General features: G+C 34.2%; 2 protein-coding genes across 15 annotated transcripts in view; both read left to right on the top strand.

Moving 5' to 3' along the window:
• The window catches only part of LOC136033877 (reticulocalbin-2-like), a 61,165-nt gene extending 39,706 nt beyond the window's left edge, over positions 1-21,459 (top strand). For 2 of the 3 annotated variants that reach the window (XM_065714849.1, XM_065714850.1), the window contains 3 exons: positions 10,885-11,083; positions 14,226-14,349; positions 21,115-21,459. In XM_065714849.1, coding sequence (XP_065570921.1) covers positions 10,885-11,083; positions 14,226-14,349; positions 21,115-21,286 — 495 coding nt within the window. In that variant the 3' untranslated portion in view covers positions 21,287-21,459. Of the gene's footprint in view, positions 1-10,884; positions 11,084-12,409; positions 12,531-14,225; positions 14,350-21,114 lie in introns of all 3 variants that reach the window. The other variant, XM_065714851.1, reaches the window with a different exon arrangement.
• LOC136033883 (uncharacterized) overlaps positions 1-26,585 on the top strand; it is a 611,411-nt gene that overhangs the window by 195,708 nt on the left and 389,118 nt on the right. The window lies entirely within an intron of this gene.

Below are 26,585 nucleotides of genomic sequence, written 5' to 3' on the forward strand. Positions count from 1 at the left end.
AATTAGAAAAATTGAGGTATTTTTACCTTAAGAACGGGTGACCGGATCTTAATGAAGTTTGATATTTAGAAGGAACTCATGTCTCTGAGCTCTTATTTCACATCCCGACCAGATCAATCTGTTGACATTGGAAGGAGTTGGAGGGGGAAACCGGAAATCTTGGAAAACGCTTATGAATGTCATAGATACGTGATTGACGTAACCGGACTGGGACCACTCTCTTTGGGGGAGTTAGGGGGTGCCGTTGAGTGCTTTGGTGAGTTTGGTGCTTATGGACGTGCTAGGCCGATGAAAATTGGTAGGCGTGTCAGGGAGCTGCACAAATTGACTTGATAAAGTCGTTTTTCCCGATTTGACCATCTGAGGGGGCTAAAGGGAGAGGAGGAAAAATTAGAAGAATTGAGGTATTTTTAACTTACGAGTGGGTAGAATATTGATATTTAAAAGGACCTCGTGACTCGGAGCCCTTATTTTAAATCCTGACCGGCATCAAGCCGCTGATTTTCCTTTTAAATCAATTTATTGATTCTTAGAATTTTTTTAGAGCTCATACCATATGAGCTCTTAGCTCTTGTTTTCTTTTTTTTATGGTATGAATGTGGAAAATGCCGAAAATGAGCGTAAATACTCCCAGCCAATCACTCACAAAAATATTCCTGTTGGTTTCTCCTTCAACCGATAAGAGGAGTGTAGTGATGTTCCTGTCAAACTTCTTCATTCTCGTCCGTAAAAAGAAACGATTTGTTGAAAGCAAAAGAAAAAATTAGAGCGGAAATATCCATTCGTTCTCGTGTGAAATAAGACTATTTTACGTTCAGAAAAAAAGACTCAAGACTTCATTGACCGAATCCCGATCCGTGCTAAGACGTACAATATTTAAAAGTGAGGAAGTAAGGAGGGCTAATTTTTCTAAGAAGAGGGTTTTTTCAAAAGGAGTTTAAGAGCTCAAGACCCAGATATGAATATTTTTATAGGTTTAAAGTCGTTTTTAGAGAACAAAAGTCATGGGAGCTGCTCATAACCTTTTTTTAGGAAAAAAAACGTTATATCAGTATCTTCTATGTGCAGGTATGACTGTCTTGCTAATGGCAAACACTACATGGATACAATCAAACAGTTCGTGGTAACGAACTGTAGTAAGGAGCGACCCGGCTCAATAGTAAACGAAACTCTAAAAAACGGAATTTTGATGCTAAAAGATATATCAAAAGAATCGGATTTTTATGCTGATTTTAAATATATAAGTTTCATCGAATTTAGTCTTTGTTATCAAAAGTTACGAGCCTGAGAAAATTTGCCTTATTTTGGAAAATAGGGGGTAACACCCCCTAAAAGTCATAGGATCTTAACGAAAATCACACCGTCGCATTCAGCATATCAGAGAACCCCATAGAAAAATTTCAAGGTCCAATCTACAAAAATGTGGAATTTCGTATTTTTGCCATAAGACAAATCACGGGTGCGTGTTTGTTAGTTTGTTTTTTGTTTTTTTCTCCCAGGGGTCATCGTATCAACCAAGTGGTCCTAGAGTGTTGCAAGAGGGCTTATTCTAACGGAAATGAAAAGTTCTAGTGCTCTTTTTGAGTGACCAAAAAAATTGGAGGGCACCTAGACCCCCTCCCACGCTAATTTTTTCCCAAAGTCAATGGATCAAAATTTTGAGATAGCCATTTTGTTCCGCATAGTCGAAAACCAAAATAACTATGTCTTTGGGGATGACTTACCCCCCACAGTCCCTAGGGGAGGGGCTGCAAGTTTCAAACTTTGACCAATGTTTACATACAGTAATGGTTACTGGGAAGTGTACCGACGTTATCGGGGGGATTTTTTTTATTTGGGTGTGGGATTCAGGGGAGGGGGCTATATGGGAGGATCTTTCCTTGGAGGAATATTTCATGGGGGAAGAGAAATTCAATGAAAAGGGCGCAGGATTTTCTAGCATTAGGCCTACTATTAAAAAAAAAACAATGAAAATATAAACATGAAAAAGTTTTTTCAATTGAAAGTAAGGAGAAGCATTAAAACGAACAGAGATTATTACGCATATAAGGGGCTCTAAAAATACTTTGGCATAAAGAGTGAGGTATGTAGGAGGAGATAAATACTTCGCTCTTCATGCTAAAACAAATTTAAGTAATTTCAATTATTTATTCTACGGCCTTTCTGATTCAGGGGTCATTCTTAAAGAATTGGGACAAAACAAGGTTTAGTGTGAAGAGCGAGGTATTAACGAGGGGACCAACCCCCTCATATATATAATCAAAAATATAATAATATAAAAGTTTGTTACGTAAGTTAATTCTTAAGTTACGTATATTTTTTACTAATAAAAACGTTCGTTAAAAATTAAAAGATCTAGTTGCCTTTTTAAGTAACCGAAAAACTGGAGGGCAACTAGGCCTCCTTCCCCACCCCTTATTTCTCAAAATCGTCTTATCAAAACTAAGAGAAAGCCATTTAGCCAAAAAAAAGAATTAATATGCAAATTTCATTTTAATAATTTATGTACGGAGAGCCAAAATCAGACATGTATTAATTCAAAAACTTTCAGAAATTAAATAAAAAAACAAGTTTTTTGAAATGAAAGTAAGGAGCGACATTAAAACTTAAAACGAACAGAAATTACTCCGTATATGAAAGGGGCTTTTCCTCCTCGACACCCCGCTCCTTGCGCTAAAGTTTGATTCTTTCTCGCAACTCTACTTTTTAAAACAATAAAAAACTTTAGCGTAAAGAGCGGGGTGTCGAGGAGGAAAAGCCCCTTTCATATACGGAGTAATTTCTGTTCTTTTTAAGTTTTAATGTCGCTCCTTACTTTCACTTCAAAAAACTTGTTTTTTTTTATTTAATAAACGAAGAAATGCTATAAATTACTTACGGATCAAGAATTAGGACTTCCCTACAAAGACTCAAGATTTCATTGACCGAATCTCGGCCCGTGCTGAGACGTACAATATTTAAAAGTGAAGCCAAAAAACATCGCTTTAAATGTAACAGATCGTTTAGAAAGTTACATGATAAAAACATTTTTTATGTGTGGCTATTAACTATAGAGAATCTTGTAATTGTTTTAGGTCTAATTACGTAAAAGTTTGTTTTCATCATCAGAGAGCTAAAACGTTGATATTTTTGTGGCAAATAATGATCCTTTTCGTCGAGTCTATTAAAATGTCACTTATTCTGTTTCTTTCCTAAAGTTAGGTTATCCTCCTAAACCAGAATAAAACTAGGTGCGCCATGTTCCTTGTCAAATTTTTGCAAAAATGGGCTTTGTGTCTTGCAGAACAGAAGCTCTGTATTAATTATTATTAGGAAATACTCAAATTAAGGATGTTCTGTTGTTATCAGTTATGCTTCTCAGGACTAGCTTTCTACTGCTTTGATGCTTTGTGGTTTGCATCAAAATTCCTGTTATAAAATTTTGGCTTTCTTGATTTCAACTTTGCTTAAGTTCCTACCATTCTATTCTTTATAGCAATTAATAATTTCCGTTAAACTATTTATATAATTTCAATAAACTATTTCCTTGTTTTCTTGTTTTTAATGCACTAGTCAACAAGAGTGAAGGGTATAGGCCCCTTCCCAAAGTCTTGTTCATCGTTCGGTCAGACAGGGAATCAACTCCTGGTGAGCAAAGCTTTGTTTTAAGTATTTATCATAGTGTATTCTACTTTAAGTATTAAAAACTGCCATAATTTCTTGTCCCTTTTTTCAAGTTCTGTCTTCCGTATCTAATGATGCCACAATTAAAAATCGATTAAAAACCCCTTCTTCCCTCTTACAATATTATTGTCATTGTTATAAATAATTTTAACTGATATTTATTAGTCTCTCATAATTTATTTCTAATGAATTGACGGCATATGTTTACAGAATTTGTGTAGTAAATTGTTTAATTTTCCTGTTAAAATTTTTAAAACACTTGTATGAAAGCAGATGGAGGGAAACTCGTAAAATTTTTATAACGAAGTAAAATAGACAGACAGGCAGTTTTGATTGGAAAATATAACAGCATCGCTGATTATATATATATATATATATATATATATATATATATATATATATATATATATATATATATATATTATGAAAAAAGAAATCACCAATGCAACAACACATAAAAAAAAAGAGACAGAAGGAGAAAAGGAAGACTATTTTCCTAAATTAGTGATTAATATAGACCAGCACTTGAATGAGGCCTTAACTCTACTCATCCATATAATCACATAGGTCAAACAGCATAGCCATACACAATCAACCATAAAGAATAATCCATGGACAGGCAGTCATGTCGTCAATAAGTATAAGTCTTCATTTACCAAACAATAGAAACAATAAAGACAAATAATTCAGAGGCAACAACCCAACGCAAGGGCTCCTCAGGAGAATACACTTGCCTATAGGGTTTCGGCACTTTAAATTCTCTACCCAGTCAAGTGTTGTGCCTACCACAGAATATCCATGGCATCCCCGTGTCAGGTATCACCCCCAAAATACATGCCTATAAAAAAAACCAGCAAATGTAGAACAACCAAGTAACACCAAAACAAGCTTATCCTGTTAATACATTCCTCTTTTTAGCAGCAATAGGTAAACTAAATATGGTAAATTTTACCAAATCACAAATATTAACACTTTGCAAAAAACCTGAATGAACTAAACAATTATAGAATTCATCTTTACCATGTGGCTATTTTTAAAAAAAAATCCGCTCAATTAGAAACACAATTCAAAATAAATGGCACTGTATCATCATTTCGCGAACCTCCGAAATGAGCCGAAAATTTCTTTAAGTATTTCCAGATAATTCTTTTGGTATTTATTTAAAAGTTCGTTATAATGAAAACTAAATTTTTTAAATTGCCAAGTTAATTTATTTGCAGAAAAACCTCTTAATATCAATTTTTGGCTTAAGATTTTACATCTATTTTTAAAATCAATATAATTACTACAAATCCTTGCATAACGAAGTAACTGTAAGAAAAACGCCGAATATGTGATATTTGAGTGTATATTACTTTCAGGGAATGGGAAACTAACCACTTCAAAATCAAAATCATCCGTTTTATTATACATTTTAAAACTTAATTTATTATTATCAGAAATATTAATATTTAAATCCAAGAAATGATCTTCATGACCAGCGCCATGACTAGGTTCAAGAGTAAGCTCCGATGGATATATATTTTTAGAAATATCAATGAAATCCTTACAATTTAAGACCAAAATATCATCTAAATATCTTTTATTATTTGACAAAACATGTTTTAAATTATTTGGATTATTCTTATCAGTCATATATTTATATTCTAGTTGACTTAAAAACAAGTCAGCTATAAATGGGCTGGCATTCCCCCCCCCATGGGAATTCCCACGATTTGCTTGTACAAATCACCACCAAATCTTATATAAGTATTGTATAAAACAAATTCTAATAACTCCAAAATCATATCCAAGCTGTAACATCTCAAATTAACTGTAGTCTTAAAGCAATTTGTCCATATAGCTTTTTTATTATAAGTATCTATTTTTAAGAACCTTTTACTAGATAAGAGGAAAGATTTCTTGATAACAGTTTTTAAATTTTCTAACACTACATTAAGTGATAAATTAGTATACATTGTCGTAAAATCGAAAGACTCAATTCTTTTAGCTGAAACCATTGTTAAAGAATCTATCACCTGCAATGAATTATTAACACTCCAGTATGGATTAAAATTCGAAAATTTTTTAATACCAGAACAATAGGTTTTAAGTTTATTTACAATTTCCTTTAAAATTAAAGAGAGGTCAGTAGCAGCAATTTTGAAACAAATAGCTACGCTATGGGTAATACTGTCGGGGGAGGGGGCTAACAACTTTTAATCGTACTGAAACTATTGTTGTTGGTTTTTTTTTTCAAATCATTTTCTAATTCTTAATCCCGATTCTGATTTTAATGAAACTTCAGTCCACATTATTTTCAACATATTGCTCTGCTTTCTCAAACATAAAAGCCCTATCTCAACTATAAAGTTTGGTAAAAGATTCTTACCATTAATTAAGTTTGATTATCAAGTTTTTGGGATTTTTGTTTAAATATATATGTTTTATGTTAATTTTTTTTTCTACTCTGCCAATTTGAGATAAATCATTTAAATTAGTTTATACGAGATATGTCTACTATGAATATGACTTTTTTTATTTTAAATCCCATAATTGATTTAATTTTATCTTCTTTTTTTATTAATTGTGTCTTTTAGTTTAATCTCTCAATGATTTTATTCTTCTCTAAATTTGACTGTTTTAGGTGGTTTGTTTTTGTTAAATCTTATATTTTATTTTCTGTTAGACCCTGTTTTATACAGTTTTGCATAGATGAGACTATTTTATTGAAAAAAAAATTTCACAAATATTTTTTTAAATTTTCAGCCGTTTTTTGTTCCCGTGAAAGCCAATCTTAAAATAGATCTCATTCCTATTATAAGAACATCTCGTACATTAGTCGAAGTAATTTTAAAGACGATTAATGAATTAAATATCATGGTTGTTACGATGGCTGAAACCAAGTTAGGAACGAAATACTGCCCATAGTCACCAAAACTTAGGAACGCGTAAAAAAAAACTGCCGAGTAAGAAAAAATTTTAATTTCAGATGGTTCAGGAATGGTGACCATTATCTAAACTAGTCGTAATAGTAAGATTTTATTTTGAAAACAAATTTAACGGAATTAAAAAAAAATTCCTTGAAACTCCGTAAGATATGGCTACGGACTGAAGCAAAAAATACACTATTGGAATCGTCATGGATGAAAACCCTATTTAGGAAACTAACCATCCCCTGGCCTGAACAACAAGGAGAATTGCATTTTTGCATGGGAAGCTCTGATGTGTCCTTTTCTTCTTCTTTATTGCTAGTAGGGAACTTGGGTATCATTGAGGGCTGTTTAAGGATTCATTTGAAAGGAAATTTCTATATCTAGTGCCTTTTGTAAGTACGATCTGCAAAGAACGGCTTTGGTAAGAGGGTTATTACTTATTTGTTCATAAAATCGCCCATAAGTTAACATGATACTTGCATGACGTTAAGACGAAAACTTTATTAAGTGTGTCATAGTAAACCGAAGAATGAACAATATAAATTGATATGGTATATAGGAGTACTTAATTTACTTGTCTCACGACACAAGCTCTTCAGCTCTCCCTTCCATTATAACTTATCAGACGTTTGAGTGCCACGCTGCGTTGTCATCAGTGTATGGTGCAGTGATTACTCTAGCCATTGCTTGCTGTCATCAGTGTATGGTGCAGTGATTACTCTAGCCATTGCTTGTCCCATCTTCGGTCGTGGCGTTGAAAGCGCCCTATAGCCTCTAGATAGGTCTTGAGTTATTGACCTAGGTCTTTACTTGCCCTACTCGCTTCTTCTTCCAATGGTTCAAAGATTTGCAGTTTAACGCTTTTTTATGTTAAAAAGTAGAAGCAAGAACAATAGCAGTAGTAGTATGTACATGTTGCCTTTTGCTGAGTTGACCATCCCTCTCATCTTGGCCTGGAAGTTTCAACTTAGTGCTCTAAGCCATTCCTAAGATGTTGTTGATACGCTTTTTTGACATCTATGTTTACTGCCAACATTCCCTAAAATTTTTACCTTAAAATTCTCAGCCTCAATAATAGTCACAATAGCAGTGGTAGTTGTAGTAGCAGTAGTATTGGTTGTTGTAATAGTAGTAGTAACAGTAGTATGTGCATATTCCTTTTGGTTTTCCACCATTGATCATCCACCCCATCAGTCCCTGAAAGTTCCAATTTAATACTCTTAACCCTTTCTTGAGATACGCCCTTTCAGCAATCTGAATGCACGTAGTGGTGTTTTGAAGTAGTTTAACATTCCCTGAAAGCTTTACCTGAATGCTCTTGTCCTTTTGGGCACAATGGGTCAGGCCGAATTGCAAAGGCATCCCCAAAGATATAGTTATTGGATCTTTGAACTATGCTTAAAAGAATGGCTATCTAAAAATTTTGATTTGACGTCATTTGGGGAAAAGGGATGTAAGAGGGGGGCTGGTTGCCATCTAATCACTTTTGACACTTTAAAATTTTTTATGTTCCGAAGTATCTTTGACAACTCCTTCAATACAAAGTGCCTTATTGAAAAACAATATATAGAGCCCTTTTCACTCTTTACTTAGGCAGCGCTATCATTCTGCCCATGAATGGTGAACCCGGATACCCCCCCCCCTCTGGAATTTCTCCCTAGAAAATCCATCTCCCTCCGGACCGTTATGGGGGGAGCTTGAAACCTCCACTACTACTTGAAGCCTACTATGATTACCACGACTACTAATAGTATAACTAATATCACTATGATTACTACTAGTAATATGCTTACTACTGCTACTACTAAACCTAAGGTTATGGAAGTGAAAACTTCAGGTAACATTGAGGGGAAGTTGAACTAAATCAAAACACATTATATGCATGCAGGTCGTCAAAGGGGTTATCTCAAGCATTAAGTAGACTAGGGTATTAAGTTGAAATTTTCAGTGAATTATAAGGAGGGGATCAATCGACAATCACACTACTGCTACTCCTGTTCCCTCTATTACCACTGTTACCACTACTACTAAGGCTAAAAGTATTAAGGCGAAGATTTCAAGAATTGTTGAGTAGTCCCATCATTTTAGCCGAAATATGGCAAGAATCTTGTAGTTTGACATAGTCGGTTATAAACATGTATAGACCTATTATTATCACACCTTAAAACTTGTCTCTAACCCTGTATATCGGTAGGTGCCTGCGACTACATATTTCAAAGGTCAAAGGTAAAAATTTGATTTGTTGCTTGTTTTTTGCAAATATGTCGATTCCTGTGGGTTTTATGCTTTTGAAATATTGTATAGGACTAAATTTTCTACAATTAATGGTAAAATTTTTTTGTTGCTCTCAAAATTTTTTATCGTCTCAAACTTTAGTAGTATCTTTTTCCAACTCTCTGACCCAGATAATCTATTTCTCTTTGATATTTCCAAGGGTTTATTGTCAACCAGCCAACCAGAATTGACTACTAGTATTGTCAACCAGAATTGAAACTTTCAAGGATTTATTGTCAACCAGCCAACCCGAATTGACCACTAGTATTGTCAACCAGAATTGAAACTTTCAAAGATTTATTGTCAACCAGCCTTACTAATGCTTCCAATGGCACCTTTAAGGTGCTGTAGTTGCTCTTCCCAGGAATTGGTAATATCACTACACGGTGTAGGTTCACCTTTGCAAATTTACTCTTTCTCTTAAGCTCGGCCCCTTAATTACTGAAAGCTAACAAGGCTCTGTGTAAGTCAACACGCATCAGAACAAATTTGTCAGTCCCCAAAGTTTTTTAGAAATTTGCCTTAGGACAACCTTTGGGAGTCAAACAAGCCTGTTTTATCCGTCATCAGTTTAGGGGAAGGGGATATGAATTAAACTAGGTATGTGTCAAGATTCCTGATATCAAGGTAGAAGTGAATATTTCTTTCAGGCTGTGGCACTAGTACCACGGGTGACATCACTGAATATTAGAATGTTTCATAATCCTTGCTTCAGTTGTTTTTCTAGTTTCCTTTTTATTACTGATATTTTAGATTTGGTTGTTAAGCAAGGTTTCTGTCGATGTGCCTTGCCATACTAGTATCAGTATTATGCTTGACCGCTGTTGTCTCTTCCCTTTTTTTCTGAAATACTTTTAAAGCTCTCTATCACCTAGTACGGGAGCTTCAATCTAAATATTTTTTAGACATTTCATCTGTTACATCTTCATCAGCTGATGTAAGCTGAGTAATGCTTTCAAATGCTGTGATGTTTTTCATATCTGGTGTCCTTTTTAAGGGTTTTCAGAGGAGATATAGGTCTAAAAAAACTTTATAGAGGGTGGAATAGCCATCTCGTGGTTGACGCAATTCAATCTACGTGTAACTTCATCTTTCTAGTTTATAATTTCTAGTGGAAAGTATAGCTCTAAGACTTCGTCTCCTGGCTCGAGAAAGTAAAATATCTTCATCAACAATACCGCTGTATTGTGCCAGTATTACCGCTATATTGTGCCACTACAATAACACTGTACTGGATGCCAGCATTGCTTCTGGCATCCCCCTAGAAAAGACGCGAATTTGAATTGTCTTCTTTTCACGTAAGCTTTAAATTTGTACTCCCACTACTCTCTTAGGATGTCTGAGGAAACTTCTGAATGTCTCCCGTATAATAGAAAAGCGACATTCCAAGTTAGCAAAAGACTATTTTCAATGTTATTTTTATCGTTATTCATATGATTAACGTTTCTAGGAACTAAAGTTAAATTCAAATATGGGTTTCTAACATGTTATAACATTATTCTTGTTACCAAACATGAAATTCAAAACAGATTAAGTGCAGTTACAATCTCGATTAAAAACACCGTTAATAAAGAAATATTAATAGCTTCAATTTGCGTCCTCGTGTCTGATGCCTAAACGTTCATACCAATATTTCTACTTGCCTTTCTGTACTGCCATGAAAGCAGGCTTTCATCCAAACTTTGATTTGAGAGATGGTGTGTCGTAGCTTATTCAAGGTCCGAAGATCATCTCACTTTAGTAAATAAATTTAATATATAACAAATTGATTAGTTAAAGTATAAAAATTAGTAGCCCCCTCCCTTTTTTAAACAAGGGTCAAAAGACACAAATTTGCGAAGGTTTTAACTTCAATACATTGTTAAGTGGGTAGAGCGTAGGTAGGAGTCTCACGATGTGTGTTTGAACTAAGCGTAATAAGATACGTTTGAAGCACTTAAAAATTCGGTCATAAACTGTGTTTTATCACAGGACAAAAGAAACCTTAATTCAATCTTTTCGGTATTGATCATTTAGTATTTGTAAATTCTAGCTATTGAACAACGACAGAGAGCTTTTCAAGACTGCTGATCTGGATAAAGATGGCAAGTTGAATGCTGTTGAATATGTAGCCTTCTCTCATCCGGAGGAAGTTCCTCATATGTTAGAAGTCATCCTTCGCCAAACTTTGAAAGACAAAGATCTAGATGGTGATGGATTTATTAATTTCATGGAGTATCTTGGAAATAAAGGTAATATCGTGACGATGCCTTAGTATAACTGCATAAAAGGAGATTCCCCTCCCCTTAGATTTTCTCTAATATTTTATATGAAACTCTTGGGAAAACCTAAAATGCAGAAATTTCCTATTTGGGTTGTCAAATAAGTTATTTTCCAAAACTAGACCCATCCTCCTATTCCCAAAAAGCATAAAACGTTTAACTTCTCTGTAATTCTTTATAGTTGGAATCAAAAACCGCAGTTTGTTGTTTTACAATTTTGATTGGATCGAAAATAAGGTTTCTAGGTTTCTACGAGTTTTGTCACCTGCCCCGAGACTTCAGAGCCTGAAAAGCCTTGAATGTAATTGTGTTTTTCTTACCTTAACTCACAAGCCATTGTATGAATCATTTAACTTTTTACCCTCACCCCCCAAAATGGTTGTTGTAAGTTGAAAACTCGGCCAATTCATGTTGAAAAGGAATAATTTTACTATAATTCAAATTAGTACGAACATGCTTCATATGTAGCCTCTTCATGAATATGAATAATCCTATTCAAGCATTTCATTAATACTACACAGTTTTGCAGAATTTTATTTCAAGTTAAAAAAAAAACACATAGGAACTACGAATTGAATTTAGGTATCAGTCTCTGACAATGATATGTATTTTATGTAAGTTTGATAGCTCAGATATTTTTTTATATATTTAAGCGTAATACTTGCCCAATTCTGAACTAAAAGGGGTGTTGATTAATCATGTATATTAACGCTATGAACATTTTTCTTTCTAATATCTCTTTTGAACTTGCTATTTTGCTTTTATTTGATTACACTGCTGTATAAAGTTGTTTTAATAAAAACCATCTAAGCCCTGTCCTTCTATTTGATTGATGTATAGGCTATAGCACTAGCACTTTTGTGGAAATTTTCTAATGGTTGTCATATTTGTCTGAACAGCCCGTTTACCTGTAAAGTGTAAGAAAATATGAAGAAAAAAAACAGAAAAAACTACCTTCTTCATCTTGCACCTAGAGTGCGCTTACTTGCTTGGGTAATTCTAATTGTGAAGTTCACTGGGTTTTTTGTAAGGTTCAAAAGGATAGCAAAGAAACAGTAGATAGCATCGAATAAGAACATTGTCAACTCACTACTTCTCCTTCGAGAATTAATAAAGGTCATGGCTTATCTTCTCTTTGTTCCCATATCTCTTATTACTGTCGTAAATTGCTGTCTGCTTTTTGTCTTATTAAAGAAACTATAGCTTTGCTATTGATCACTGTCACCTATTTTAAATTTCGGTCTAAGGGTTAATGGTAGCTCTGTGTAAGATTAAGTCATATATTTTTTTATGCAGACAATTCCGAAGAGGAAGACATCGAAACCCAGAAAGATTTATTTGAGAAAGACTATGACCAAAATCAAGACGGTGTATTGGACAAAGAGGAATTTCAAAACTGGATGTTTCCATCAAATGAGTATGACAACAATCTAAAGCTCATATTAAAAAAAGAATCTGTTAAAAGATTTTCATTGGCCAGTTAACTAACATGTTAAATCGGCTACCTCAATCTGAAACAAGACAAATGCCATTTAATAATTTTATGATAGAATGATAACGTCTATCTGTTGATCTAAAAAACGTCAGATTCCTCATTTAAAAAAGTATGTAAAATAAGGTCAATTTACTTGAGAAGAACCTTGACAGTTTATTACTACAAAACTAAGCGTTACAGAATTTCAGTTCCACTACTGGTAAACATGCAAAGCAACTGTTAAGGAATTCAAGGATGGGAGGGGGGCTGATTCTTTTTCCGACGATGGGATTTTGAATGTCTGCATTTGACTTTCAGTTGGCTTGTTCTGATATGCAAAATATTGCGAATAAGTCTGGAAGTTATAACATTCATAGCATATGTATCTTCATAAGCTGTATTGCATGTAGAGCTTGTTGGAAGCCGTGCGGCTCTTCTTTGATTTTTCTTATTGAAAAATAAAAAAGCGATGGGTTTGTGTCTCTTGGATTGTGTTTCCATATTTACTAAAAGACATATATTCATAATACCACATTTTAACAAAGCAGATTCTTTTTTTAATGCTTTTGTGCTTTTATTAACAGTAGCTTCCCAAATCTTACTAACATTCTTTTTCTACGTTGACTGAAGGCTATTCAGTATTGAGGAAATATAAAAAAGAGTAAAAACATTTTGGTCTTTTATGATAGGAAAATAACTTAATACTTGTTCGAATTAAATAATTATTGCTGGAACACACAATCATAAACAAGGTCTTCAATATTAATAATTATTTCAGGGTTTTTTTCTGGATAGTCTTGGAGCTCCTAGAAAAATGTAATAGGCTTTAATGGTAATACTCAGAAATGCTAAACTAAAATAAAAGGTGGTTCGAAGTTCTCCAAAGAAATTTGATTGAAAGATTATTGTTACTCATTTGTAGACTACAAATGGTAAATTTTCTTAGAATCGTTCATCTTTTGGTAAGATATGGTTGGTAGAGTAATCATTCACCTTTAAATAGGATTTGGTATAGTCTCTCTCAATGCCCAAATCTTAATTATTGCGACCTTAGTCGTCGTAGTTTTCTTTAGAAGCCCTTTATAGGTTCTATGCTCATGATTCAGAAAGTATTGAATTGCAAAATAGGCAAATAGAGCAGCGTTTTGTTTAAACTATCATTTTGCTCTTACTCTATTCACAGTTATGTTCCATGATATTTAATATATTTTGTTCGTTTTTTTCGTAATATTGCACTAATTAAATAGGTCAATGTAAATGATCACTGAAACTTTTTTAATGAATTAATAGCATAATGTTTCAGTGTTAAATAGTATTACTGATTATATAGCTCAGGAATGAGTACTTTCAATAAGGAGTTACTGACACATTGAGTAATTACAATTAATGCAGTTACTTTCAGAAATAGGAGTAAACTGAATTTTGACCTTTTCCACTTCATTTTACATTAGCAATGATCGTTTACTCCGAGGTCAATTTAAAACTGATACTAAATATTTTTTAATAATCCTAATGTGTAAACCCTGTCGTACTGACTATCCATTGTTACCTGTCGGCCGGTCCTGTATTGTATGCGGTACCAAACCACTTTCCTTGGCTTCAGATTCGATAAATTAGCTTAGTTTTTTTTCTTTTCAGCTAAAGATAAAGATCGAGCATGGCTTTTGAATGAAAAGGAGCATTTTGATCTTAAGTTGGATTCAAATAAAGATGGTCTTCTGGGCCCTTTGGAAATTTTATCTTGGAGGGTTCCAAGCAATGAGTAGGCCTTTTCTATGTCATTTAAAGCTATGCATGGTCTTTTTCTTTTGTTTATCAGCTTTTTATTCTGTTTGTTCAGTTTCGTCTGTAGATTTAATTGGCTTTTATATTATTCGGTTATAAAGCTATGTTGTTTTTTTTTTTAAGTTAGCACGAATTTAAAACTTGAAATGAGCAGAAATTAACAAGAATAAGGTGTCAAACCTAAAAAGTACATGAATTACTTTAAATGAAGCCGCTAGAGAAAATCAATCAGAATTAATAACGCAGCCAGACTGAAAATAGACAACATTACTACAAATGTTGTGTTGCTGCCTCTCAAGTCCCTCAAAAGCCTTGAATATCATTCGCTTCACTGAAAACTATTTTTTCTTAATTAAATTTAACTTTGTTTGGTTTTTTGATTTTTCTTTAGAATTAGAGCAGTTGATATAAAAAGAATTAATCAATGACCATAATATGAGCCTGAAAAATAGTAAAACTAAAGAAATGGTAACAATATTTTTATGTTGTGAAAATTTGGCCGAAAATAAGCATTGTGTAGCCTCCTGTCCAACCTTCTGAAAGGTTAGAGTATCATTTGTGCTTCGCTGAAACAAAAGTGTTGCTGTTAACTTGCAATTTGTAACCACAGACTTTGAATTAAAGAAAAAGCTGAAACTGGAAGATTTTTTGAGTTAGTAATTCCTTTTTTAAGGAATTGGTATCACACTTTTTAGTATTATAGTAAAAAGAAAAACGACAAACTGTTGAAAACATATCTTGCTTTTAGTAAAAATTAATCACACTAGTCTTTTTGGGTGTATCAGGCGCAGGAGCCCCCTTGTGTTTGTCATATTTTTCTTTTTGTTTCAAGGTTGGTTTCACTTTTCTTCATAATTTAACTTCGTTTTTAGTTTAATTCCGTCATTTGTAGAAAATTTCTGCTCATTTTTGGTTTTACAACTTAAGGTGATTCCTGCTTGTTTTAAGTTTTAAATTTACTCTTTACTATTCAGGAGAAAACTTAGATATTTAACTGATGTCATATTTTAATTGCCATATTTTGTGTATGTATTAAGAGAAATAATATTGTTTCAAAAGTCTTATTAATAACATATGCCGATGTTTAATAATAGAAATAAATGATTACAGTAAATGGTTACAATAACATTATAGTATATATATTTTACAATATAATGATTACAACAAATGGTAGGAACAGTCATGTTGGGAAAGGCCGAGTTAGGAGAAACGATGGCGGGAGTTGCTGTGCTATAAGTAATATAGCACACTATATAGTATTAAGTAATAATCATAAAATGGGTAGTGTCGTCTTGGGAAATTTCTCATTGGGTAAAAATCAAATATTGTTTCTAGGAATATAATTTAACCAGACTTTGGCTTTGGCTCCTGTAATGTAATATTAGTCTCAGGTACATCATGAACGTAATCAGAAACTTTAAATACTAATTCTATTGGAGATCAAACACTTTATATGAAATATGTAGCCTAAATCGAGTTTTAATTTGGACCTCTAGTATTAGCCTCGTAACTGTTATCAGCAAGCTCATAAATCCATAAATGTGAACTTCGGTGACAATTAAATACTTTTTCTAAAATAATATCTGGTTTGTACATATTTGGTCAGAAAATGGCTAATAAACTTAATAATACTGGCATGATACTACTACTGCTAACAACTCAAACCAGGACCAATCCGCCTGAGGCCAATACAGCTTTACACGCTCCTCTTCTATACCAAATGATGATTAGGACAAATTGCATAATGGTTCAGCTTATTGGCCATTTTTATTATAATATATATAAGTCAAAGACTGGCAGGATATGTTAAGGAAATATTGGTATGTAGGAGTGTCGTTACTGATGATAAAAGTAAGATCACCATCTAGTAGTGTCTATTGTTAGTCTAAAGCTGAAGTTTATGAAGGGTAACTACTCGTTCCCTCGGGAAAATTGTAACATTGGTACATTCCATGATGGTAATTTGAGAGACACTTTCTGGGGACAGTTGAATTTTACACTGGAGAGTGTATGATTTGAAAATGTAGAAGATGGATGGAACCATTTTTAGGAAAATGGTTTGTAAAGTAGCAGATGGTGTCTTAGGGAGGAGAGTTAGAAACGCAGCAAGGAATAGTACTGAAAATCCTTTAAGTTTGGTAGAAAAGATGTTTGGTAGAAAAATACTGTCTAGTGTGTACGTGTTTGGTCATAAAATGGCCCATAAGCTGACATTGCATTAAAATATTGCAAATCGAAGACTGACAGGAGCGATGCAAGATACTAGGTTTTATATGAGGGCCCTTGTTAATGTCAAAAGTAAAGATTGCCATATATTAATAGACATTAATATATGGCAATCTTTACTTTGAGTTGATCTGAAGCTGAAATTTAGGAAGAGTAACTATTACTTTGGCAGCTATTATGCTGATTGACTCTCGGAGGAGAATTTGAGAAGAACTTTCCGAGAAGAGTGTGATATGAAACTGGAGAGTTAAGAATTTGATAATGTAGAAGAAAAAGGGACCCGAAGTTAGGGGAGAAGGATAAAAAAGTATCTAGAAATATTGTTGAAAATCTGTAAGCTTGGTAGAAGAGAGATTTGTTTTGTATAAGAAGTTTCTATGCATTGCATATTAGGGGAATAAAAGAAAACTAAGGGAACTTGAGAATTTATTAATGTATGAATGAAAACTATGTGAAATTAAGGCTTATGGATAAAATTACTGCGGATCTTGGGGACGGAACTAGGTAGTATAATAGCAAGACATAATGTGCCCTTTTAACCATTTAGTATTGTCTTGCACTCTCTTTAAAATTAACGGGCTGCAATATATTAGCTAAAAAAGAAAAAGACTTTGTAAACATGGTCAACTACTTTATTTTATGTTATGGAAACATCATTTAGGTCTTTTTTCTTTCTTTTTTTTTTCTTTTTTTATGTCTCGTTTAATAGTTAGACATAATATCGGCATATTAAGAAATCGAGGAAATGAAATCAGTCTACAGTAGTCCGATGAGAGAAGCGGGACGTCATTTGTTTATGTCGAAGAATTTCGACATAACGTATTGTTATATCTGAAAGATTGTTAAGTGTCAGGCGACATAATCTGAATATCTTTAATGCCTAAACTTTGGCAAAGCTGAGGAAAAAGATAAGAAAAAATAGTGAGAGATTGTTTTTTCAATTTACAAGTGGAGGAAGATCTATTTATCATACTCTGGTACACTTTCTTTTGGCAAAAAAGGTATTATAAAAGTAGGAAACAAATGCGGAGGTATTACCAAGAATTGCCAGTGTGGATGTTACTATGGACTCTGTACATAATTCCTATTGTTGTAAGGAAGATGTGTGTTATAGATGTCAAGGGGAGATTTGACCAACCACCCCTCTTGTGTCTAAAAAGAGACAAGCAATTTTACTGTGTCTATTTTATGTATCGGAAAATTCAGATTTCAAATAGCTTTCTTAATTAGCTTTAACGCAAAAAAAAAAAAAAATATTATTGCTAGTCTGAGTGTGGCTGTCAGTTTATTTATTTGTTATTTATTATTACCAATAGCGGTAAGCATCAATGCTTGTCACAAAAACATAAAATCATAATACTAATCTAAAGTAAACTGGCAACGACAAACTAAACAACAAAACTTCTAAATAGCACGAAACTTCACAACAAAAGCGTTAAATAAAAAGGCATGCACTCTTAAAATTCGAACACTCTCTACCACAACAACCTCCAAAGGCAATCTATTCAATGGTCCGACAACTCTACTAACGAAATATAATTGACCAATTTTTTAAGTGGTTTTGGGGGATATAATTTGTAATCATGCTGACGAGTAGAGTGATAATGGCTAAATTTGGAAAATAAATTTGGATCAACATCATCCAAAATAAGAATAACATAAACACCAGTTAATGAGAAATCCGAATCATCAAATGGAGCAAGAATGTCCGACGACGCAAACAACTCTACTTGAGATGAAAAATTAGCTTCATTTGAATGAATTGGCTGTGTTTCAACAAAAACTGAAGAAAAAATTTGATCAAAAATAAGGGCCTTCTCAGAATTACTATCAATCTTTTGGTGTGTATCCGGATATGTGAACCTAGATGTAGATGATGCAAGGTTAGGCTTATTCCTATTTACATATTTCCAAAATATTTTAGGTGATTCGGTGCTTGAGTGATGCCATTGAGTGATACGCATGCCATTCACCTGGGTCCTCTTGCGACTGAGTATCCGAGTGTCCTTTCCTGAGTACTTTACTATGTCGTGACTCAGTGTACGACCGCCAAAGACTTTGTTTTCACGTATTGCTTGGAGTATATGTCTCGGAAGTTTAGGTTTATCTCTACGACCGGACAAATTCTTCACCAAAGGAACAAGTTTATCTCTACATTCCATCAACACCTTTTTTACAAAAATCAAACGCGGTGTTGGGAGAAACCTGATTAATTTCTAGTTCATGCATGGTATTAATAGACGGAATAGATTGTCGCATTGATTCATTATCAGCTTTAGCATAATTATGCCGATAAATCTCAAAACCTCTCTGTTGAGCATCTATATTCATGTAGATATCAAGCACAACGTGATCACTTTTACCCAAAGGCGGACGGAAATCTATACTCAAAATATCATCGATTAACTTGGTAGTAATCAGATCTAAAATCGATGGACTAGTATCTTTCCTGGCTCGAGTTGGCCTATCAATATTCTGGTATAAGAACAGATCATCCAATCTATCTAAAGATTGCTGCTCATACGATGAAGTGGACTGACTCGTACTATGTGCCCTCCAATATATCAAAGGTAAATTGAAGTCACCTAGAATAAGGAACTTTGAACTACGACCAGCAAAACGAGAAATACACGCTAGAATATTAGCATTATTAATGGGGCTTGATAAACTCACAGCAAGACTACGATGAAAAGCTGCAATACAGATATATGTACTGTGATAGGGCAATTTAACATCAATCAAAAGACACTCCGACGCTGAGTCTACTGACGAATTAACAACTACAGAAAACTCAACAGAACCCTGCATATAAATACAAATCCCTCTTTTAGCTGAATTATTAGATACTAAATTATACTGTGGTAGCTGTTGAAAATAAAAAGACAGGTCACTGTAATGTTTTGGTAAAACTTCGGTAACAACAACTAAATGTGGTTTACGTTGCTTTATTAGCTCACTAAACTCTTCCCATTTAGATGACAGGCAGTCTGCATTTGTATAAGTTACCAAAAATTTATCACTCAGATATTTCAACTTTTTTAGGGAGTCACTCTTCCATGCTCGCGTAGCTGTTTGGGGTTTCACGAGAAGAGTTATTATTCACTAGGGTTAGTCCGTTTTTGCTAAGTTTTATCTTTCAGTTAGTTTTGCCAGCGTCCAATTTTGATTTCAGTACCTGTTTCAGGGCATCGTACTTCTTTTTTTCCATCAGTTCAATGGTAGTACGATCATGATAGACTTTGAACGAGGGGTCCGTAGCTTTGATACTAGCACTCTCGGACATCAGCAAGAAACAAACTGCATCTCATTCTACCGGTGTCTTGGACATCAACTTATTAGGCATGATCTTACCCTGCTTATGTTCACCAAGTTTAACTGAGTAGCTACATTCCGCAGGGCAAGTGCAGGTAGCTTATCGTTGAAAAATTTGAAATCGGTCCCGTTTTGTTGCCTATGAGATGGCAAAATAGCGTCTTTTTCTAAACCAAAACACGATCAGATTTTTCTATTTTTCTAGAAAATCTGACACATAGGCTGAAACTAAGTTCGAGCTACTGTCACTGATTTTCTCGTCCTTTTTCACGAATTTTCCAGTTAGAATTTTTCCAAGCTCTGACACTTCGCTCCGATTAGGTTCTCGGTGAAATGCTGAACGTTGGAAAGTGTGCACTTATTTTTCAGGTCTTTCTCGATTTCAGCTACTTTCCGTTGGATAAGCTCTAATAAGGCGCAAAACTTATCCTCCATCGCCTTAAATGACATTTGCATCTCACTCCTCGAAATACCTGTCATTTCTGGAGAGATCAGTCCTTGGTTGATCGAGTTTTTTTGTTGTTTACATACGGGACAGAACCAAAGTGACCCGAGCGTGCTAATCATTTTTGTGAATAAGCTGTATTTCAGCTCTGTCATTTCCAAGCATCCGATGTATACCAGGATTCGCACGAGTCGCAAAGCAGTGCAGAGTCGTCATCTTGCAATTTGGAGTCACAACCTTTGCACTCAACAACACCTTTTTTAGGCGAATGTCTTGGTCTTTCTTGGGCAACTAAGTTAGACGGTCCTTTATGTTTCTCCATGACTGTACCGTTCTAATAGTGACAACAGTGCGCGCGCGCCAAGTTTGAAACCAAGCGTGCACTCGGGCTAAGCCAAACAAGGTCAAACAGAAAAGTCCTTAAATAACAAGATTGACCTTAAAAATGCAAGTTAGGGTAATATGTCAGTCTCTAGGGTCACTTATTAGCAAAGCAGGTAAGCAGGTTGATAATTTGCCTCTGATTTTTGAAGATTTTTGTATTAAACTTGGTTAAGATAAGTAGACAGCGTTGTCAAAACTTTGTTCACTTTTGTTTAAATTTGTTTACTTTTTTCTACTACGTTCCAAGGGATGGAGGAAGGGACTGTGATCTGTAAATAGAATGTGTGCCCGGTTTTCTCTATCTTTACGTTATGTGGTTTTACCGAATTTTCTACAATTATGACTTACAATTAAACATTGAATTTTATTTTTGAGGGAAATCGCCGAAGACGAGGTAGATCATTTGTTTGCATCGAGTGATGATGACCATGATGACACTTTATCATTTGGTGAAGTTCTTGATCACCACGATGTTTTTGTTGGAAGTGAAGCAACAGACTATGGCGAGCATCTGAAAAAGCCTAGCCACCTTGTAGATGAGTTGTAGCTATATTTTATGAAACTATTTTACTTTAATTGATTTTTGTTTAACTGAACCTAATGGTTGATCACTTAGCTGGTATTGCTGCTACTTCTAGTATTCAAGAGTTTTAAAAGCTGCATAATGACATATTAATGACTTTTTATAAGCTTAATATAGAAATAGAATTTTTAGAAATATTATTTTGTGTTATTATGTTCAGTACATGGTATGATTCCCTCCTCTGTCTTTCAATCTCTTTCTCGCTCTCTCTATCTCTCTCTCTCTCTCTCTCTCTCTCTCTCTCTCTCTCTCTCTCTCTCTCTCTCTCTCTCTCTCTCTCTCTCTCTCTCTCTCTCTCTCTCTCTCTCTCTCTCTCTCTCTCTCTCTCTCTTCCCTCCCTCCTTTATCGTTCAGATAATACGCTAAATGACGGACCTTAGAAAATGCTAGTTATAATCTGATAGTAAACAATGCTATGTTTATGCTCCTAAGCTCTAACAGAAACCTCTTACTTTATTTCGTTACAAGGATCAGTTAAACCGATGACTGAACCTTTTCTTTAGATCTGTAGCCTTTTAATCCTATAGTATGGTCTTGCACCCTCTTTAAAATTAACGGGCTGTAATATTTTTGCTATAAAAAAAAACAGTTTATAAACATGTTTAACGCCTTTAATTCATATTATGGAAACATTATCTAGATCTTTTTAAGTTGCCCCCAGACCTTGTTTCTTGATTCTAGGAATGCGTGCACCTGTGCTGGGAAAATCCAACTCATAGAAAACATGGATTTCAAGCTTTTATATTTCGTTTGAGGAATAGGCAAACTGAGAATCAAATTTTCACATTAAATTGTCTAAATCAAAGAGCGTAAAAAATTGAACAGAATAAGATTGTTTTCCCTTTGCTGTGTCTTTTGTACAAGTGTTAGAAATAGCAGTATCTATTTTGCAATCTATTTTGAAATCTTTAAGACACCTTGTTTTCGTCGACCCGGATATGTTACGAAAAGCTGATAATTTTCGACATGTAATTTTCCAACTAAAATAGCATCTAAAAAAGTGTCACATAGGCCTACAATTGTACAATATCTATATCTCAAGCCGTTGGACTTGTTTTAGTTACACCCTGTGCTGTCCTCTTAATCAGTCCGGGCGCTTCCATGACATTATTTCAGTTTTGCCTCATCAGGCATAAAGCTTTAATGCTTGTTTCTTGGAACATTAAAGTTTCTATAATTACATGCAGTATCCCCAAACATATTGGCCTTACAACTGAGTGAAATGAGGTAAAATTTTTGTCGAATTCTTTGACCTTGGTGACGAAATTCTACAATTATTAGTGTCCATAATCGAATACTACTCAGCCCATCAAACCATACTAAGACAATATAAATTGGTATGAATGAAAAAAGAATAGAAATCAAGCATAATTTGCGAAATGTTTACATGTTTATATTCGCAATGTGATCTTAATGATTTTTGTATTACTGAATCGATCGATTTATTTTTATATACCAGAGGTTAAACGAGGGGATTTTGGAAAAGCAGGTGCCCAAAGTCTTGACTTTGTGCCTTTCATTCGTACTTATGGGTTTTATTTTTAGACGTCTCTATTGCAGTATTAGCCTCAATTTACAATGGACAAACTCAAGAGTCTCTAAATAAAGACTTATGTCGATATTAAGTACCGTTTTAGAATTTCCCTTCATGTGTTTTTATTCTGGACTGCTGTTTCTTAATAATATCAATAATTGGATCTATTCATAAACATATATCAATAACAATGTGCAGGCACGTTTGGCATGTAAGTGAAAAGCCTGTATGGCAATATCATCTACAGATTTGTAATTAACAAATTCATAACCTCTTGAATACCCAAATTATTGAAACTTCAGTTCTATCTATGAAACATGTGTTTAGTTAAGTGTTATTTAATGCTGTCATACTGCATTGCGATCCTGAGAATTATTGATTGTTAACAGTCCCTAAAAAATCAACATTTGACGAAATTGAAAAATGGTCTGTATATGCAAAGGGAAGGGAGGAGTCTGAAGAAAATCGACTCAAGAGCCGACTTAGGACTCTAAAATAATACAAATCTTTTCTTGACTCTGATCTTCATAAGGTATGACATTTTCACAATTTGCAAAATATGTAACTTAATGTGTCGGAAATATTAATTATTATATTGCCATAGTAGCATAAAGCTTATAACTTACATAATCATAAATCTATAACTACCAGTACGGGTAGAATCTAGCACTGATGGTCAAATATATACTTGATGTTTTTTATTATTAGTATTAACTCATTCAGTGCAAAGAATGTGGATTGTTAACATCTAACTATTTAGGACCAATTCCTAAATAAACCCTAAATAATCATGATTTGAGAAAACAAAACATAATCTGTATGCATTACGTTGGGAAGAGGGAGTTGCAAGAGAATTGGTTCAAGAGCGCAACTGTTAAGGTAAATATATACTTCGTTTTGGTTTTAGCTTGGACAGTTATATTTATATTCTCAAAGACTGTTTGAATAATTAACACTTAATCAAGAAGCCCTGCCAAATACACTTACCACTGCCAAAATCACAAATAGTAAAATTCTAAATTGATAGAGTGGTAGTAAGTATTAATACCAACTTTGAGTTATCTTACGGAAATATAAATGTTTTGACGGTAGAAACAGGCATACAAAGAGACTGATCACTGCTGCCAATATGGTACAGTCGTTTCTTTTCTGATGCAATATGTTATATTATAGGATTTTACGGTATAATTTGGACTCTGGTGCATTTTAGTAAATTTGATTTCATTCGTTCTTTTCTGGCAGCTTAGTGGTTTGTATTGGTTGGTTTATAGGTCATTGAATTCAAAAGAATCCTATTGATTCTGTATGGTAACAAGTTTGAAAGTAATTTTCGTATTAATTGATATCAGGCCAACCCCAGTCATAATAAGAAAGGAAAGTGTCATGCAAAAATGATGTGATTTGTCTGCCAGCCGATCTTGTTGGATGCAAATATTGAAAATTTGACTTTGGATGAAAGGGTGAGAAGTTGGGAATTTGTACTTTATTGGTTTAATTGCCATCGCAGTATTTTTGTAGATATTACGAATAAACTGCCAGAAATTCTAAGAATCGTTTTTCCTGTATCTGATTTTCGAAAAACCTTTTCGAAAAAAAGCTCATCTTGAGAAAGACATTATTGGCTAAGTTGATTTTGAAGATCTTTGCAAAATCTTGGAAGAGACGGAAATTTTCAGTAATAACGGATAGAAGCATAGGCTCAACTATATAGGTAATCAGCCTCTATAACTCGAGCCATGATTCCCTTTGGTGAATCCGCCCGTAGAATATACAATAATGAATTGTCAATGGGATTTAGTTTTTGTTTGCCAGCACAAAATCCACAAACGGAGTAGTAATAAATGAAGTATTTTCGACGTGACAGCATAACAGTAAATGAAGAAAAAAAAAGCATACAATGTAAAAAATAACAGGCAAATATAAAACAAGAAAAAACATCTGACAAATAAACTATAACAAATGCATTGAACTTCAAGAAAGTAATTCGTAAAAATTATGCTTCGAATAACAAGAACTTCTAAAAATTTTCTGCCTTTCAATGGCGGTGGCAACAGGATCAGCTGGCCCATGCTTCACTATTACCCCATAATATATGGCTCAGTTTGACAGATTAAAAGATACCAATAATACTTATAATGATAAGAACAGGGGGGGGGGTTATTTTATCTCCATAAAGGAGATAAAAGAAAGAATTTTTGGGATTACCTAATACTGTACGGGCACTTAAGCACAAAATGGCTTAGGAACAAATTACTGTCAACAGATTTGCAATTACGGCAGTTATTTTTTTCTCAAAATGCTGAATAAGAGCAAAACGAGTCGAAATGGGATAATGCTCAACCGTGAGACCTAGGTAAATCATAGCACTAGAAGTAATACAAACTCAATTAAGGAGCCGATCAGAAGCAGCAGAGGACTATTGAGAGCGTGAGTCAAGCTCAAGTATTTCACATTTGTTCTTATTTAATGGAAGAACAATTTTAAAATACACACTTCCCAATCAAGAAATTTTTTCTTGACTCAATAGACTATTGCCCTGAGTGTATCACCAGGGACACAGCTCAGGGGAAGGGGGTGTAATGGAGCTATTCCCCCCTAAACTCAAACTCAAGCTGCGCCCCTGGGTATCATCAGCATGATTCAGTAACCTAATATTTATTCCACGAAACATGTAAATCTGTAGCACAGCCTACTATGGTAAACAACACTATTGCTGTTCAAAAAAGGTAAGCTCATAGCTCCCTGCCTAAAGCTTTTATAAATAGGAATCAATGCAGCACCCCAATTTGAGTAGACAAGTCGGGAAATTTTAATTTTGACTTTTGATATAGATCTCTAGGTGCTATGATATTAAATCTGGACACACTACGAGTACTTAGAAAGAGCAATGCGAAAATTGCAGGAGTTCAAGATAATAACAGACTTGAGTGACAAAAAGAGTCTAAATACAATTGTTTGCTATTTTTAAATAAATACAGTTGATCAAGAAAATAGTTTTTGTTAAGAGATTCTCCTTTGAAACGAATTGAATTTCTGCATTGGGCAGCCAGAGATATTTACTTGCCATGATCAAACTACTTTAAAAAAATTGCAGCTCAAAAAGCAAACTCAATGGGGTTTGCTATAGACAGTGCGTGGGTTTTAAGAAGGGGGGGGGCAGACTGGCGCACAATCAAAACTGTTGAAGAATTACCTGCATTTATTTATCCTTGGTTGCTCGTGGCATTCTATTCATTTGTATGCTGAAATTAATGGTAAAGAGTAGTTGAAACAAATTAAGAATTGTTTAGGATGTCCTTTTCTAGCGTCGCAGCCAAATATATGGAGCAGTGTAACCATTCAACTGTCTTCCTATATGGAAAGTGTTAGTGCCATTTGTCGTACTAAATGATGTCGTTTCTTTTTCCAAGAGTCAAAAATTACACGGTTGTCTGAAGTTCAGCACTACGAATGACCTAAATACAGTTTTTCTGGGATCTGATTTTACAGGCATAAAGATAAATGTGGTTCAATTGGTTTCCACTAGTCTGGTGTTTCACTATAAGTTTACTTGATCTCCACACACTTCTGCACTTAGTGCCAGAAATTTTATGTTGTCAAACTAAACGAAACCAGCATTTGTATTTACCTTGGTGTCACTACCTTTAAGAGCTTGCAAAGGCCAAACCGATCGGCCCCAAAGTCAGAAACTGTCTTTAAATAAAACCTGGTGTTCAAAGTAAGAAAAAC

The sequence above is a fragment of the Artemia franciscana genome, chromosome 12, assembly GCF_032884065.1.
Source record: "Artemia franciscana chromosome 12, ASM3288406v1, whole genome shotgun sequence".
Taxonomy (NCBI): domain Eukaryota; kingdom Metazoa; phylum Arthropoda; class Branchiopoda; order Anostraca; family Artemiidae; genus Artemia; species Artemia franciscana.